This window comes from Puma concolor, chromosome B2, assembly GCF_028749965.1.
Source record: "Puma concolor isolate L17-30 chromosome B2, mPumCon1.1.hap2, whole genome shotgun sequence".
Classification (NCBI taxonomy): domain Eukaryota; kingdom Metazoa; phylum Chordata; class Mammalia; order Carnivora; family Felidae; genus Puma; species Puma concolor.
The window spans coordinates 107,754,879-107,774,142 of record NC_141671.1 but is presented as its reverse complement, the minus strand read 5'-3'; the positions used below and the strand labels follow the sequence as shown (position 1 = coordinate 107,774,142).

General features: G+C 40.3%; 1 protein-coding gene across 1 annotated transcript in view; it reads right to left on the bottom strand.

Annotated features, from left to right (window-relative positions):
• DCBLD1 (discoidin, CUB and LCCL domain containing 1) overlaps positions 1-18,859 on the bottom strand; it is a 66,191-nt gene extending 47,332 nt beyond the window's left edge. Inside the window, exon 1 of the mRNA XM_086707675.1 lies at positions 18,626-18,859. Coding sequence (XP_086563801.1) covers positions 18,626-18,845 — 220 coding nt within the window. The 5' untranslated portion in view covers positions 18,846-18,859. The remainder of the gene's footprint in view (positions 1-18,625) is intronic.
• Between the last annotated feature and the right edge of the window lie 405 nt (positions 18,860-19,264).

The following is a 19,264-nucleotide window of genomic DNA, read 5'->3' as shown; positions in this document are numbered from 1 at the left end:
CACGTTTATCCAACCCTGTAATTACACTTCTTACCAATCACTTTCACTCTAAAGCCCAAGAGGAAGCTAATTTTACCGGGTGATACGGGGCAGAAAGTGAGCAGGTTTGTCTCCAACACTCCCCTCGTTATTCTGCCTGGGGGATCTGTGCCTCCTTGGAAAAATTTCTCTTTTCCATTAACTATCAGAATGAAACTCTAGGAGTCTTTGTTCTGCCAAAAAAAAAAAAAAAAAAAAAAACCAACCCTGAAAGGAGCTGCTGAGTCCTAATTCGTTAAAAAGCAAGCTGTCATTAGAAGTTGTAATTTCACCTCTGCCTATGGACAGAGACTATTTCTAGAGTTTTCTGTGGCAAACACTAGTATAATACATTTATCCCAGGGTATTAACTACATCAGGAATTTTCACCCTATTGTCCTCCCATAGTGTGATTAAGAAAACTAGATAGAATAATAATACTGTAATACATACTTGAAAGTGGATGAGAGAGTAGATCTTAAATGTTCTCACCACAAAAAAAGAAATGGTAATTTTGTGAGGGGATCGAGGGGTTAGCTAACATTGTTGTGGTAATAATTTTGCAATATCGAAGTGTGTCAAATCAACACATTGTAGATTTGAACTAACACAATGTCATATATCAATTATATCTCAATAAAGCTGGAGGAAAAAGCACTAGAAATATGCCAAAGGGGAGAATAGAGAACTGGTAGGGAGAGAAAATGGCTACCATATCATGGATTGTATAAGGCAGATTCATGCAAATAATCAACAATAGAGAAACAATATTCCCATGACCTCATCCTAACACTCTGGTAGTTTAACTCATCACCTGACTGTAGTTAAGAATCACTGACAGGGAAGACAACAAAAATTATTTAAAAATCTATCAGTCTTTGTTCCATTTCTTGTGTGTCAATGTCAATTTCCTGGTTGTGATTTGCAAGATGTTATCATTGAGGGTAACTAGGTAAAGGGTACAGGACATTTCTCTGTGTTATTTCTTGCAATTGTATATAATCTACAGTTATCTCAGAAAAAGTTTCATTAAAAAAATTGAAAAAAAATCTGTCAGTGTAGTTAATTTTGGCTGACGAGGGTAAAAATGAGGGGGCTTTCATTTTCTACTTTATACGTTTCTACACTATTTGGATTTTGTTATTCTGTATGTTTCTCCCATTTAAACTATGCTTAAATAAAATATACAAATTTACATTGAAAAAGTATATATGGAATGCCAACCAATAAAGGAGGCCACTTTTATTTGAAAATCTTTCTGTAACAAATTCATTACCCATCTTCCTCATATTTGTCTAAGGAGCATGGGGTGTTATGTCTGGGGCGGGGCGGGGCGGGGGGGGGGGCAGCGCTATACATGTTCCAGTTTACAGATGAGGAAACACAATGCATACTGACTTTCCTTAAGGCTACTTTACTGATGGTGGATCCCAGACTGCAATTCCCAGGTGATTTAGCAATGGCTCTAGGATTTTAAAAAACATTTTTGTCTTCTTTGATTTTGTAACAAATACTTATGCTTAATCTTTAAAAAACATCTGAACTGCTGCCCTATCAGACCTTCCTTTGGATACTTTGATGACACCCTCCTATTAAAATGAACAGTTCCCTAATGAGAGAAAGCTGACTCCTGCAAGTCATAAACAGATGGAAAACCATTGGGTAGAAAGTTGAGGAAGAACTTCAAAATTTAAGTGCCAGATGTGTTACCATCTAAACTCACTGATGGATCCCAGCATGACTACAAGTAAGGCAATCAGATACTAGGTGTCTCCAGGTTGGATAAAATGTGCTCTATGCACCAACACCTATGAAGCACTCTTGCCAAAAAGCAAAACGTGAATCAATAATTGACTCCAAATCTCATCAAGCCTTTACACCTAACTTCCAGGCTACAGGAAATGCACAAGTTTATTGACACTGTAAGGAAGCCATTAGCCAAATCTAGGCTGGAATATGCTAGTGCAACTGACCTAGTTTCTTCAACAATGAATTGTATAAAGAGGCATAAAAGAATGTATTTGTTTTAAACTAAAGGAAACTGAAGAACCACAGCAACCAAGTGAATCTCATTTGGATCCTGATTTGAAAAACCAACCTTATAAAACTGTTTCAAGAAGGTAAGTGGGGTACTGATATCAGGAAAGTATTATTCATTTTATTAGGTGTGATAATGATGTTGAGGCTGTGTTAGAAATGTCTTTTTTTAGGGAAGCCTACTGACATATTTGGGCTGAAATGGCATGATAACATGAAGTCTGGGATTTGCCTTAAAATACTCGAGTGAAAAAAGGGAGGAAGCAGGATAAGAAAAAAGAGATGGGGGAAGGTTGATGGCTGCTATGGAGGAGGGTTCAGTTTAAAAAAAAAAACTGAAATGAAAAGAAATGAAGGTCAGTCTTAAGGGGAAAAAATATCACCTTGGTTTTGAGGATTAAGCTCCATATGGTGTTGGGAGGCCTGATGGGTAGTGAGCCACAGTGATACAGGAGTGTGGGGTGAGACCGCTAGGTTCAAGTGTCACCTACCTAACATCAAAGGCGGGGGGGAGCATGGAAATAAAGGGGAAGGAGGAAGCTTTGCCACAGGGAACTTGTCTAGTCTTCAAAAGTGGCTACCACTCAGTGTTTATCTTTTTCTTCCTTTGAACTGTAATTTAATGGCCAAAGCACATGATGACTAAACTATCCGTCATTTCCTCCTCTCCTCTGCAGAATATTTGAAGAGTGGTCACTCCATGATGGGCCTAAATCCTGGGGTTTGCTTGGAGCCATAGCCAACTTGTGAGACTGATCAAACCCCTTCTCAAAACAACTTAAAAAACAAAACTGGATGAAGTTGAGATTTTGGAAAAAGCTGCTAAGTACTCAGTAGTTTATAGATCCCCAAGTGACCTCTACACAAAATTTAAGTATTTTATTTGTGAACATTTGGAAACAATCTAAATTAGAAAAGGATGGTCAAACTATATCTCCAAGCCATGTGGTAATAAGGAAAAGTTAAAGTCATGGTTTAGAATTCTCTTTAACTTAAAAACGGGATATAGTGTACTAATAGATATAAAGGGAAAACGTTTGAAGTGTTACGATGTAGGATTACAAGTGATTTTCATTTTATTGATAGATTTATTTTCTAAATTCTCTACAATATGAAAGCATAATGTAGATATCAGAAAAATAGTATAATGAAAAATACCAAATTTACCTAATGTTCTCTGTAACATAAGCTACTTTTAGCATTAGCCTTAAGGTACAGACTGAAAGAAGTCTCTTTAAACCAATACGCACAGACTGTCATTAAAAACTCACTCAACAGCTAGGAATTTATAATAATGCAGATCTCACTTGAAGGAGCTCACAGGCAAAGGGAGAGGGGTGTGCTAACAAGTAATTCCTGAGAGTATAGTGACAGCTCCCAGAGGTATGGGCTCAATATCTATTCTCCAAATGCCTGAAATGAAGGCATATGTCTCTATGCTTTTAATATCAGCTGTTCCGGAAATATGGATATACAGGGTATTTTCTAAATAAGCTTAAAACAAATCCCAGATGCTTGTCTACACGCGTCAACTGTTTATTTAGTCTACTCTAATTCCACCCACTAAGAAAGGAAAACAATAACTTCCTTAAAAGACTATTTCCCTTTGATAAGAAATCACGTTCCACTAACAGAAAAGTGAAATTAAGACATACCTAGTATGAACTAAGTTCTGTAATACTACAAAGCAAGAATTAGGCTTCAGAAGAAAACTTTCAACTGAATTGCACTTGTGGAAAATTGGATGACATAAAATACATAACGCAAAAATTCCTTTAAGATTAATTATTAACTAATCTATACAAGAAAACAACAGACCTCAAACATTTTAAAAAATTTATGACCCATAGTTAGAACATAGATTTTTTGGGGTACCCAGGGGGCTCAGTCGGTTGGGCATCCAACTTTGGCTCAGGTCATGATCTCACAGTTTGTGAGTTGAAGCCCCGCATCAGGCTCTGTGCTGACAGCTCAGAGCCTGGAATCTGCTTTGGATTCTGTGTCTCCCTCTCTCTCTGCCCCTCCCCCACTTGTGCTCTGTCTCTGTCTCTGTCACTCTCTCTCTCGATAATGAATAAACATTAAAAAAAAAAAAAAAGATTTTTCATTACAATCTAAGTAAGCGCACATACACACACATGTAGAAACAAACAGAAGTCTAACGTTACAATTCTTTTTAGCGTATGTAATGCATTATGATTTTCCTATTCCACTTCATTTTTTTAAATTGAAAGCATGCTGGTTGTGTCAACTGAATTAATTTTATTGCCTACTAATGGGTCACCACCTGCAATTTGAGAAATAGTGCTCTAAAATATCACAAGAGTGAAACCATTTCTAGAAACATGATTTCATTCCTGTTGTATCATTGCTCTTCTAATATTCAAGTTATAACAGGTCTCAACCCATATACAATCACCTGTGTGTGGGTGTGAGAACATCTTTTCCCATGTCTAAGATCAAGTGAGCTCTTGATGACTACAATCTTTTCAACCACAAAGGGGAGTTTGCAATTATTACAGTTCTTTGTCTGATGGCAATGTGAACAGACTTCCCAAGGTATTACTAATTTCATTGTCAGCCATACTCTCTCATAAATTTTGCTCTTTTCAGCTGTGTTTAACTTTTTTATGTTGTGTGTTGCCTGGAATGGAAAAATAAGAGCAGAAGGGTCTAAGTGGTTATGTGAGAATAAAGCTAGTAAGAATGAAGTTGTGATGGTAACTTCAATTATTCAAAATTTTTCGTTTTCTTGAAGGAAAATGGATAATACTATGCTGATAGAAGACACAGCTATAGATTAGAAGCATAGGACCGAGTTCTGCAAAACTGTTTTAGAATCTCTTTAGACCTTATTGCCACCAAGTACAATAATGGAAGCTAATGATAGGACTAATGATCTAAAGAAGATGATACTTTTGCCTCAGCAGATGAAAGACATTTGGCAGTAAAATAAAAGGAAACACAAGGTACTTATTGTCAAAAAGTCTCTCCATGTAAACTCCCAAGACGGTGTTTCCTATCAGCTGAAAGAACCACTTAAAATAAATCAATTTGAATGCATGAAAATGAAACGAGTCATTTCAAGAGGTCCTATCCAAGACTCCTTACATAATGTGAGGCTGTTTCCATCAGGGTGCAAGAGCATCAAACATTTTAAATGTTCACATAAGAAGCATACCTAACAGTAAAAAAAAAGAAATCTCAAAACCTAATTTAGTGCTATCCATTAATGTGCTATAAGTAAAACCACATAGAACTGCAAGAACTGCATAGTTCTTGGTCACTCTCCTGTTCTGTGATTCCCAAGGAAAAGTTAAAGATCACAGAAGGGGTGTGGGTGTGGGGGAAGAGGGCTTGCACACCTATTGCTTTTCTAATTTCATAAATTATTTCCATATACTTAAGAGGTGACAGATGACAATGGTTAGGACACTGGGCTCCTGCCCAGTACTGACTGTTTGACCTTAGATAAGTCCCTTTACCTCTCTTAAAGAGCTACAATTCATCATCACAGAGACAATGATATCGTCCCCCTCCCTCGACACACAGGGTTATCATGAGCATTAAGTGAGATAATGGTAGTAAAGTATTAAGCATAAAGGCTAGCATACAGTAAGCATTCAAAATATTTTAACTGCCATATTTTTATTTAAAACTACCACACATATTAAAGTAGCAAGAATGTTGCTTTGGGTTTGCTGACTTTGTCCAAGTTCCCTCACTCACTGGCTCCATGATCTTAAGAAATTACCTTTTTTTTGTGTATCAATTTTCCTCATCTTTAAAAAGCCTAACCACACATGTGCCTGGGTGGCTTAGTCAATTAAGTGTCCGACTCTTGATTTCAGCTCAGGTTATGATCTTACAGTCATGAGATCAAGCCCCATGTCAGGCTCCACACTGAGCGTGGAGCATGCTTTGGATTCTTTCTCTTCCTCTTTAAATAAATAAACAAACATTAAAAAAGAGCCTGACCACAATTGGGCATGGTAAAGATGAGTGAGCCTGTGTTAAGGGTTAGAGAGTCTGTCAGAAGCTTTAATTAGAATACTCCCTGCCCCATTATGTATCCAGGGCCCCACTGACTGCTAGGACAGCATCTCCCAAAGTGGGCACTGTATGCTTTTGAGTCTTTGGGAAACTTAAAAGGAGGTCAAGTCTTCATCTCCAAACACGATCTGCAAGATAAATTTTACCTGTAGAATTTTACCTTTTTCTTTGCCACAGGCCATCTCACAGCCCTTAGAGTGCACAGTGACGTTCTCACAGCAGACACAGGTTGGAATATTCTCAGGGAACCCCTTCCTCAGTGGGTGTCTCCTGATGTAGTGTTCCATAGGGCACATGGCCGGCCAACTCCTGGGCTAGGCTCTCAAAAATGGGATGCACACTGGGATTCCATGATGGGGCTTCTGGGATTAAGGCTGAGATGCAGAGAAGTGGATTCTAGCCTTGAGACTTTAAAGAACGATACTGAAATTATACTATGTGAATCTGATAATTCAAAAGGAAGAATTTTCCCACTGTTGTGAACTCACAAGTGCTGTGGGGGAAATTTGTAACAAATTGGATGCATTCTTTAAGAGAAGTTGCTTAATTTCAGAGATAAAAAGGGGAAAAAACTTGTTTGTACAGCAAAACAAGCCTAAGACAACTATTTTATCTCTGTTGAATAGATGCTTAGGATAAGGAAGTTAGAGAAAAGCAGCTGCTGACCTTTACCAATAATGTCAGGATGTTGATGTAATGTCCAAGTTGCAATTGCTGGGGGTGAAGATAAACGCGGGAAATCTTTCCTGTCTCTACCATGCACTATATTTTCTAACCTTGGTTCCATGTTAAATATACACACCGCCAATATTCCGATAAAGTGTAAATGGACTTTGACTTTTCTCTCTGGAGTAAAAAAAAAAAGAAAAATCCAGTATACCAAGTGTGGATAAAGTTAATCTCAGTTCGTTAAAACTATAAACATCTCTCTCTCTCTCTCACTCTCTCTCTCACACACACACACACACACACACACACACACACACACACACACACACACGTTGTCACTTTTCCAGATACATTTTTCAAAAACTCAGCAAGAACCAAAATGTTATTGGAATAGTTAAAAAAAAAAATCGCCATAATATTGTGAAAATGCTAATAACACCTGGCATTTACTAAACATTTATTATAAAAGGTGGCAGATAGAGTATTCTAAGGGACTTTATGTTACTGAATCTTCTTATAAGCGTATTTTACCAATAATAAATATTAGTTCCCTTTTTAAAATTATGAAACATTTCATACATACACATACAGACATATAGAAAGTAATATCTCAAACATCCAAGAATATACCCCATAGCTTGTAAGATAGGCCATTTCCAATAGAGAACAACTGAAGACCCCAACACCACTTTTCCATCCCACATCCCTCTTGTTATTGCCCCTGTTCTATGTGTGAAGAAGATGAGGCTCTGAGAAGCCGGGTAACTTGGCCCAGGTGGCTGAGCTGGCACCTGAACCTCTCCTGAATTCCAGAAACCACGGACCTCAGTCCCTGCGCTTTAAGGCTGCAGCTGCTAAAGTCACCCAATGTGGAGGTGAGGAAACTGAGGCAGACAGACTTAAGACTTGCCCATGCTCACATGACTGCTGAGCAGCACCATTAGTATTAAAACCCACATTATTTTTTTATAGTCTTACTCTTCTTGTCTCAAAATTAACATGAGGAAAGTAGCCATGCTTAATTCAGGGATTAGTGTAAAACTTATGAGAAACTCTATCACCCTTTCTCTTTAATTATTTAAGCAAGTACTTTTTACCACAATATTAAGGGACAGTCTAATGAGAGGTGACTATTTTACCTCTAACAAAGGTTGTTCACTTTTCTTAGCACCAAGGTGGCTCCTAAAAGATGCTCTGTAAATGAAGTTTTCAGTGGATCTAAGTGCTGCTTCTTAACCTTCTGTGGGCACACCAGTCATCTTGAGATCTGGGTAATAGGCAGGGCCTGGAAATTCTGTGCGTTCAAAAGGTTCTTGGTAATGATTATTTTGCTGATGCCTGAAAGATATACTCTGAATAGCAAGAGACTTAAAGAGCCCTTATTAATTAATTCCTATTAATAGATAGGGACCAGGGGTTCCTGGATGGCTCAGTCAGTTAAGCATCAGACTTTGGCTTAGGTCAGGATCACACAGTTGGTGGGTTTGAGCCCCACGTCTGGTTCTGTGCTGACAGCTCGGAGCCTGGAGACTGCTTCGGATTTTGTGTCTCCCTCTCTCTCTGCCCCTCCCCCACTCACACTCTATCTCTCAAAAATAAATGTTAAAAAATTAAAAAAAAAATAGGGATCTTGCAGTGAACCTTTTCAAAAATGAAAAATTCTTGAGATACCAGTTTTATATGGTTTTATTTTAATATCTATTCCTAAAATTGGAACAAGTCTATATTAGCTCTTTGACACTTATTTTCATGATTTCATTTATAAGTCTAGAACAGGCAATAAGAAATTTCAGGATCTACATTTAAGCCAGGGTGACATTTCTGACACCTGGAAAAAAGTGTCAATTTAGAAATTTAGGGGTAACTGGGTGGTTCAGTCTGTTAAGAGACCAACTTCAGCTCGGGTCATGACCTCACAGTCTGAGAGTTCGAGTCCCATGTCAGGTTCTGTGCTGACAGCTCAGAGCTTGGTGCCTGCTTCTGATTCTGTGTCTCCCTCTCTCTTTGCCCCTTCCCTGCTTGCTCTCTGTCTCTGTCTCTCTCTCTCTCAAAAATAAACATTAAAAAAAATTTTTTTAAAGAAATTATTTGAGCATATGGTAGAAAATACACAAAGAAATAGGATGAGAAATTTTCTAGGAACGTACACATATGTACCATATAGAAGTAAAAAGCAATCAATGTTTACTGACCAGAAAATAGCAAATCTCAGGAAAGAAATGGTATCTTATCATGCATCTACTGAAGTATGAAACATTAAGAGTTGATGGAGGAAAAAATAAACTTTATAAGCTCATATCACATTGCACAGTCCCCAAAAAGTATACTGCCTTTGTACATTCCACATCTTGTACCACAGACTTCATCATAATGCAATAAAAACACATGGTTAACTACTAATTGAGACTTGAAAAAGTCTTAATATTTCTGGAGCAAATGTGATCACCTCTAAGAGAAACCAAAGACTATTAAAGATTTATTGCATAAATAGCTTCCTGAAAATGTGTTTCTCTAAGACTTCTTTAACTTGATCTCCCCAGGACAAGAGCTTTCCTAGAAGATGAAGGACAGGAGACCATCCTAAGGTATCTAGGATTGTAGGACATGCACCTGTATCCCATTATGGACACTCAAAGTGAGTGTGTCTCGGGAAGCCTGGGTGGCTCAGTCGGTCGGTTAGGCATCCGACTTTGGCTCAAGTCATGATCTCATCATTTGTGAGTTCGAGCCCCGTGTTGGGCTCTAACAGCTTGGAGCCTGAAGCCTGCTTTGGATTCTGTGTCTCCCTCTCTCTCTGTCCTTCCCCCGTTCTCACTCTGTCTCTCTCTGTCTCTCAAAAGCTGAATAAAAGTTAAAAAAAAAAATTTAAAAAAAAAGTGAGTGTGCCTGGGGTAAATGATTCAATCTTTCTGATCTCAGTTCCTTTCTTTCATAGCTCTCAGAACTGCTGGGATTCAATTAGATGCAAAAACCACTTGATAAATCAACATACCTATGAAGGTAGGGTTTTAAATTTTTATTGACATAAAAAAATCTACATGGAAAAGCAATGATCGATGGATGCTTACACCACCAAATGAAATGTTGATGGGGAAGAGTAATTTTACTGAGTAATAAACTATCATTCCACAGACTATTTACAGGTCATAAAGGAAAAAGGCAGCTTCACAATGGAGGGATCAAGCTGAAGTCACTGATCATTTTTAGCATGATAGAAAGTGGGACAATAATAACAATAATAATGTATGCATCTTGAGACACAATCAGCAGCACATGACACCTTTGTGGTACTTTCACCAAAAACACTTAGCATTAATCTAATCAAGTCTTTAGGTCTAATTTCAAGGTTATAGAGAATTACAGTGGCTAGCGCACCAAGTAAAAAACACAAAACTCAGAAGCCAGTTGGTCTAATTTAAGATTGATCTGTGTCACAAAATAGCTGAACCTGATTTCCTTGCAGGAAAACAAAACACATGTGTGTAGCGATCACTGGTACCTAAAAAGTGACTTAAGAGATAGAATAACTAACTGTAACGTGTGGACCTCATTTGGATCTTTCTTCGTATAAAGCAGCAGTAAAAAGACATGTTTAGATCAACTGGGTAAATTTGAATATGACTTGACTATTAGATGATATTAAGACGGCACCATCAATATTTTTAGGGGTGTTCAGTGCACTGTAGTAATATAAGAGACTATTTAGAAACGCAAATGAAATATTTGGGAGAGAAATGCCATTTGGTATTTAACAGATGTCAAATACCTCAGGGAGGGGAAGTGTTTCTGTTAGGATCTTAGTAATACAGCACAGCAACTGTAGCAAAGAGGATGAAAAGGGGGGGGGGAAGAAGATGAAAAACAGAAAGAGAAAAGAATTTCCTACCCACAAGGCAAGAAGGTTTCGTAAATTTTTAGACCCTAGGGAGCTAGGAGCAACAGTAGATACTGGGGCATTTCTCTATCTGGAGGCTATCTTCAATTTTAGTCTCTTGGCAAAGCAAGGGCTTTTTCAGGGGGAAAAAAGGCAAATCATGGTCCATGTAATTCTCAAAATAAGCAGCCTCTGTTCTAAACTCCTCAGAATGGGAGCAATTCAATAAACAGCTCTCATGTTTCAGTGGTCCTATGGACTATTAAGTCTCAAAAGTTTCTTCTTTTGGGCTGAAATCAACCACATTTCAATATGAGGCAAGCTTGCTTTTGTGAAAAGCAGTAAGAAGGCTGAATTAAATCCATTCAGCCATTTAAAAATTAAGTGAGTCTCACAGAGATTTTACCTACATTTCCTGTAGGAAGTTTTATGCACTAGTAATTCAAATTTACTGTACTTCTTAACTTTTAATATCCATTGGCCTTGTACTTTGACAGAATAGCGAAATACAGTTTTCTTTCCCTTTTTTCAAGAATAAGAGTGCTCTTTAAAAAATAATTCATACACAACTTTTAGGCATATCCACTAAACAGACTTAATCATGAAATGGAACTAGATTAGTACTAATTTCCAAGGATTTTAATTTTGTGATGAAAGAGAGACTGTTCTTTTCCCTTCCTGTAAAATGTAAATATGTTGGCCACTGAATTAAAAGGCCATAATAGTGGTTGTAATTTGAGTTGGAAAATGAATATAAAACCATATAAAACAAATGTGGTTGTCAGTAAAGATAAACTCCAAATAGTCTAATCATTGACAAAGTTGAGTCCTTTAAGTATGAATTAAGAATCTCATTCAGGAAGGACCAAGAAATCTTACCTTTCTGATACTTACTACATTCAGAGTAATAATTTTCTCAAATATAGTACGGGCAAATTTCTTCTGACTCCAAAAGCAAGGAAGGGTTATTTGAAACACACAAAAGACAAAAATCTGGACAAGACCCATGGCTGATTGGACAAGACAAAAATTCCATTTTCCCATTAGATATTCCTCAGTAGCAGTAAAGGACTTGAAAATGAGTTTTTGGTTTCCCTGAAGGCTAATTCTAAATATAAATATAAACTTAGAATTTTTTCCCCAAACAGTATGGTGAAAGCTTTTAATAAAATGTGAAGTTGAAAAAGAAGCAGAATATAAAAGCATGTACAGACTAGGTAGCAGAATGAGTACCCAGGTATTTATTAGTTTTATTGTTGTTCTTTACACCTTACACATATTTAGAGATGAAATTTTATTACCCAATATTTAGTAAAAAAAAAAAAAGTAGATAGTATATAAGTGTGTGTATGCATATGTACATTGGTTGTGGGGATATATATTTGTATTTGTGTGTGTGTGTGTGCGCGCCAAAAACCTGTCCTTACTGGTTCTCTGTGTAACAGTTTCCTTGCAGGATTACGGTATGTGGGTACAATATTATTTATCGACACCCTGCTTTATTCCACAACTGTTGTGCCATGTAAGCATTGGGGAATATGTTTGGGAAAGCAGTCAGGAAAGAAAGTCTCATCCTAAGAGAAATTTTTTTGTTTTTGATTTTGTTTTTTGTGGGTTTTTTTTTGGGGGGGGGGTGAAGCTCCAGTGTAGCTTTATAAAAAGGGAGAAATGGGGTAAAATAAAACCACTTAGCTAATACCTTGTTTCAAGGTTATTCTTTGCAGCTTTTCTTACAAAAAAATCCATCTAAGCTAAAATTACCACACATAAGACACAAGACATTTCTGCACATATTAGGTACAATTTCACACAGCATAAAAGCTCCCAGAGAGATAGTTCACAAAGGCTAGATTAATAGATCAAGTTGAAATAGCAGTAAACACTCAAGGCATACATGACAATGTGGTTTAATACAGTGATAATGTCACAAATGTCTAAACACTGTCCCAGTGATTTTCAAGGTGAAATAGGCCCCTGATGCCCTCAATGTATAAGCATCTGGAGATCTTGGGGACCTCTGACTCACCTGTTCCAATACCACCTGCTGCAATATTCTTAAGACTGCCAGTGCCTAACTCATGGAAGCTTTCCTGGTGCTGCCTGTAAAGGAGTCTCAAAGATTCTCAAGCCTTTTCAGAGTTGAATTTAATTATTTTCTTGAATACGTTCAGAGTGTTTCCTAAGTCATCACAATAGTCATGTATGCAATTCTGTTTACAACAACTTAGTGAATATCACCATTCACTTCATTCTCTCAAACCTCAGCCACACCATTCATGCGCCGACTGGGAAATAGTTATCTGGAACCCTTTCTCTACCAAGAACTGTACCAGGTGCTGGTGGAGACTATAAAAAGCTCCTTTCATCTCTACTCTCCCCTATTATCCTCCCTTCCCCCTTACCCCTGGCCAAAACAAAAAACAAACAACAACAAAACCAAAAAACAAAAATAAACTCTCTTCAATCCAACTGAAAGGCAAGTTTGACAGTTGGTCTGGATTCAGCATACTAGAGCTCACAGTTAAAATTTATTTCTACATTGGGCTAGAAATCGCCATGTGGGTTTTTCCCAACAATTAAGTCTCTCCCACTCCCCTACCCCCACGGCAAACAACTATTTTTTTATGTATATACAAAGCAGAGAACATCTGGAAAATGACATCAACATGACTCTTCAGTTGCAAAAAGACAAGATTACACCATATACTAAAGAAAAAAAAAATCTGAAGGTCTGGTGATATTTATGGGTTTATCCTCAAAGCCAAACTTCAAATATACCAGAATGAATTCTTCTATTTTAAACCCATATTTCAGACTTTTTGTCTATAAATAACAATGGGACTAGACATAGAATTTTATTACTTTGTCTTGTTCTGGTTTTGAGTCTCAGCTAGAGTCACAGCTTTGAGTCTTTAACAACAGGGCAGGAACTGTATTTCTACTGCATCCCCCCCCCCCCCAAGGAGCACACATCCCCTCCTGAGCCCCATCATATGGTGGCCACTGTTCAAAGCACAAAGTTCCTCCCAGACCTGACATTCTTCTAGGGGGAAGTCAGACAAATTAAATAAAAGGGTAAATGATATATTCTGTTGGAAGATGGTAGTGCTCCCAAGAAAAATGAAAGCAGGGAAGGTGGGGAGAAGGAGTCCTGGGGGATGGCAGGAGGGTTACAGGTGATTAGGGACATTCTCCCTGAGAAAGTAACATCTGAACAAAGACTGAAGGGGGAGGGAGTGATGTAGATATTTGGGGCAGGCCTATTCTAGGCAACATGTGCAAAGGCTCTAAGGCAGAAGAATGTCTGCTATCTTTGAAAAATGGCAAGAAATCCAGTATGGCTGGGAGTATGGGGGAGCATGGAAGAAAATGAGGTCCTAGAAGCAGTGGGGGAGGCAGAACAAAGGGACCCCATATTTTTCAAATTAGTAGTAATAAACAGAAATGAAAAGTAAGATAGCTGGCATTCATTGAGCTTTTACCATGTGCTAAGTGCAACTCCAGAGAGGTTATGCTATTATCTCCTTAAAAAACAAGAAATTTGTTACTCTAATATGTATAGGGTAGACTTTATGCTATAGGACACACATAGCAGTAAGTCCAAAACTTTACAGGAAATATTTCCTTATTTCCCTGAACAAGCTGTTTTGGTTTTGTTTTGTTCTTTCTGCCTTAACATGACTAAAACCTTTGATATATGGTGCAGTTAATTTCACTTTCCCATGCGTCTTAAAAATAAAAACATAATTCCTTATAAATGTCAGATGTCTAGCCTATTTCCAAGTTATGTTTTGTATGTGATTTTCAAGTCTGTTTCAGTACCACAAGTTTAAGGAGTTCAACTTATAAAATAAAAAGTTAATAAATACAGTTCAGGACACTATTCAGAGTTCAAATCATAATAGCATCCTTTGGTTTAATGAATCCTTTAACACAACTTCCTTTCTGAACTATATGGTGCAACTTAATGTTTCTGAGTGGTACAAATTACATCTACTGTAGCCAAAAGGCACCGTCCATGTTCTGCTGGCATGTTCTCTTCTTTCTGATGTTCTTTCATTTAAAAGGCATCCTTGCCACCCAGCTGACAGGGCATCTGGGTGGCTCAGTTGGTTAAGTGTCCAACTTTGGCTCAGCTCATGGTCTTAACGATTTGTGGGTTTGAGTCCCACATCGGGCTCTGTGCTGACAGCTCAGAGCCTGGAGCCTGCTTCAGATTCTCTGCTTTAGATTCTGTCTCCCTCTCTCTCTGCCCCCCACCCCCAGCCTGTGCTTGTGCTCTCTTTCTCTCAAAAATAAATAAATAAACATTTAAAAAAAAAAGGCATCCTTACATACAGAAATAAAACATTCCAAAGGGCTGGGCTTGCTAACCAAATTAATTAATGGAAGCACCAGATGAACCTTCATAAAGAACTTCAGTAGATTCTTTATTACTTAGTTTCTACTAATTAGGAAACAATTTGAAGATAATCTCCTAAACATGAAGAGATTGTTCAGTTCAACCCGAGAAACATTTACTGAGCACCTCTGTCAGGTGCCAGGATGATGACGACAATCCCAGTCACTCCCTCAAGAACTTACAGACTAAAGGGCAGACAGAACCCCAGACCTAGGGAGATGATAGAAAGTCTGGGGTGGGTGCAAACACTGATACAGAAGCTACCCAAATAAACTTGTGCTTACCTTTTAAGAAGCCACTCACCTAGAACATCAGACATCTGCTGTCCCATCTCTAACCAAATATATACAAGTGATGACTTAAGAACAGACCTTCCAATAGTAACAGATAAGAGTTGGGCAGAATTTTTAAGGCAATTTTTAAGTATCCAGTTCTATGCTTACAAGTTTCCTTAGACACTGACTGCTTATTTTTACTCTTCACTAACACTTCAATCACAAAGAGGAAATCTTTCATACACATCTCCAAATATTTTGGGGAAGGGAAAATCAGGGATGTTTAGTTAGCACAAAATCTTCACATGAATTAGGGTATTTTATTCTCAAAACTTATAATAAAGGTAAGAAGACTTAAGTCCAAGCCTATAGATTTATAGTAATTGAATCAATACTAAAGATTAACTTATATGTGGTGTTATGAAGTTCAAAAACCATGTGAAACAATCTGTATAAATATCTCAATTTAGTTAACTAGGTCCAGAGGAGCAGGGCAGAAGAAGCAGCAGATGTCAGACCAAATCCTGCTCATCAAGTCCTACTGTCTGGGGCCTGGCAGGCTATAAACACTAGAAGAGGTGGCCACTTAAAAATTAAATAAATAAATGAATAAATAAACAAACAAATAAATAAATAAAGCAAAAGCACCAGATAGGCAAGCGTCAGCCCTACAAAGGAACCAGTATAGCTTCTCCAGACTCTGACATAAAAAACTGGAATAATTTCACTGACTAGGCTTATAAATATTCAGATTAAAGTATCACATTCATTTCCTGAAACAGAACACAATGAATGAAAGTGTAATATTAAGTTGTCCATGACACAGATGGTAGCCATTTATCATAATCCTTACATTATAAAATGTTTCCGCCATCTCAAAGCTGATTTGAATCAGAATTACCTGGGGGAATTTTTTTTTAAGTGCCCATGGGCGATTCTGATTCACAATCCAGAGCTGGGGCTTTACAAAGCTTCCCGAGACCGTCGTGATCAGGCAGGTTGGGGACCCGAGAAGCACCAGACTAGGCTGACTCCCAGAATAATGAAGGTAAAATGGAACAAACGGTCCTCTTCTCATCAAAAACAGACCGTTATGCCAGGGCTGCCCTCTTGTAAACATGAAGATGGCTAACAACACCTATGACCACCATCCAACCACAGCCAGTAGCGTATCTCAAGACCAAATGGGTGTGCCTGCTTAAACTTAGGGACACTTGCCAAACAGGTGACCCAGGGCTAATTGGGAACATCACAGATGTGAGAAATATTAAAAGAAAAAAATGACTGATTATTGCTTCATTCAAGAGGTATCAGAACCAGAGTTCCTAGGAGATTTTTTTTTTTTTCAGTAAATGTCCCAAATCTAAGTTTTGCTTTTTTTGTGTGATTGAATACTTATGCCTTTACTGGTTCTTTTAACATCCTAAACATATAGGATGTTTCATGGAAACTCGAAGGACAACATCATCTTCCACCAGTCAACTGCTATAAAATCTCAAATTTGAAGCTCAATAAAAAATCTAAGCAATCACACTTGTTCCCTGAGAACTGCTCTACCAAGCACCTGTTCACCAGCCTGGATGATCTTGCACATCTGAAACTTCTTTGTAAAGATGGATGGCAGTTTTGGTCAGATTAGTACAGGGACACAGTGTCACAGGGATTCACAGACCTGCAGTATTAAAGTTGCACCTTCAGGAAGCACCTGGGTGGCTCTGTTGGTTCAGCACCTGACTCTTGATTTTGGCTCAGGACACGATCTCATGGTTGGTAAGATCAAGCCCAGGATCCAGCTCCCTGCTGGGTGGAGCCTGCTTGGGATTCTCTTTCTCTCTCTCTATCCCTCTCCCACTCTTTCCCTCTCTCTAAAATAAATAAACTTAAAAAGAGAAAGTTGCATCTTCAAACAGTGATGAGAAACATTTTTTAAGTGCTTAAGATACCTGTGATCAAAATCCTACATATTCAATAAAAGCATACATGTTTTTTAAATTTTTTATAACGTTTATTCATTTTTGAGAGACAGAGTGTAAGAGTGGGTGGGGCAGAGAGAGGGAGACACAGAATCTGAAGCAGGCTCCAGGCTCAGAGCTGTCAGCACAGAACCAGACTTGGGTCTGGAACCCACCAACTGTGAGATCATGACCTGAGCCAAAGTCCAACCCTTAGCCGACTAAGGCACCCAGGTGCCCCCAAAGCATACATATTTATTAAATGTTTAGGACATGCATAGCATTCTATTAGTGCCAAGGCATATTTTGTCTAAACTTCAGCTTTGAAACAAATAAATTGGTATGTAAGCAAACTTAGGAAACACCAGTAACATCTTAAGTAGCCATGCTTCAGACTGGGAATGGATATGTGGTTCAGTGGGGGAAAAAAAAAAAGCCAGCATTTGGTTTAGCAGTGAAACTTGCTTCATTAGAAAACACGGGTGGGGGTGGGAGAGCTGTCAAAATATTCTAGATGGTTAGTGCTATTCAATAACCTCGGTAGAATAGGGGCAGAAGTAGGGAAGGAAAGAAACATGAACTGAAAAGCCGCAGAAAGCTGCCCTATCAGGAAAGAACTAATTAACAAGGATTTGTCTAGGGCTGGTGAAACGGCTTACTGCTTTAATCAGGTGGATGCGCAGAGGCAGATTGGGCTGTGGATTAATTAATTACGTCCAACCTGAAACCAAGGACCAGGTCCACAGAAAGAGCAGCCTGGTCGGGAGTCGACTCGCTCAAACACCCACGAAGGAGCCACAGGACTCCAACTTGGGGTGCAGGAGGCACACGAGTGAGGAGCGGCAGGGCGGCCCGCCGGCCCCCTGGCCACAACCCCGGGGAAACATCTGCCCCCGGTTCCTACAAGCCGCGAACGCACCCGCTAGGATCGCAGCCGCGCACGGAGGGCCCCTGCCGCCCAGCAACTCGGCAGCCTTGTCAAGGGAGGCTTGGGCGCAGCGTCCCCACACACGACTCTCCCCTGTGGCGGCCGGGGTCGCCACCTCGGGGCCATGTCACTTCTCCCGGGGCCGGCGGAGTCAGGAAGTCTGGGAGCCGAGTGAGCCCGGCTTCGGGGCAAGAAGAGCGAACGCGGGCAGGCGTCGAGTTGCTTCTCTCGTTGAGCGGAGAAGGAAGGAGTTGGGTGGGGGAACGATCCGAAATTCAGTAACTTATTTTATACTCGAGCCGCCGTCGGCCAGAAAGGGCAGGACTCCTCGGGGTGCAGGCGGAGACCCCACTTCCTCCCGCGCCGGGTCCCTCCAGGCCCGGCCCGGCCCACCCCCACCGGCCGCGCTCCACTCACCCAGCTCGCCCGCCTGCAGCCGGAGCGGGGCGGAGACCACAAGCAGGAGGGCCAGGAGACTGCGGGCGCCCGCCACCATGGCCCCCCCGGGCGACAGCCTGGCTCGCTCGGCCTCCCCTAGGCGGGCGCAGAGGCTCCGCTGTCCCGGCCGGGCCGCCTCCTCCGCGGCCGAGCGCGCCGCCGGGACTGGGCGCAGCCGCGGCCCCGCACCGAATCCCATTGGGGCGGCTGGGAGCCCAGCCCGGCGGGGGCGTCGCCCGCCCCGCCCAGCCCAGCCCAGCCCAGCCCAGCCCCGCGCGCCGGCCCCCAAAGGAGGAAGTCGAGCTCCCTGGCGGCTGCTGGCCGAGAGGCCGGAGGCGCACCAGACTCGGCCCGCGGTCTCCAGTAGGTACCCGGCGCCCCTCGCTTCACTCTCCCCTTTTCTTCCGCCGCTCTTCCCCCAATGCACGTGAACCTGGGAGACAGAGGGACACCTGGCCTGAGGACCTGCCCTGAGCCCCGCTGTGCCTAGGTCCTCCCCAGAGTTCCGGAGCGCGCGGTGGGTGCGTCAGAAAGGCTGCTCTCCACCAGGGCTTTGCCAACCCCACGGGGGCGGGCAAGCCAGGAGAGCAGCACTGGAGAACTCGAAATGTTGTTTGA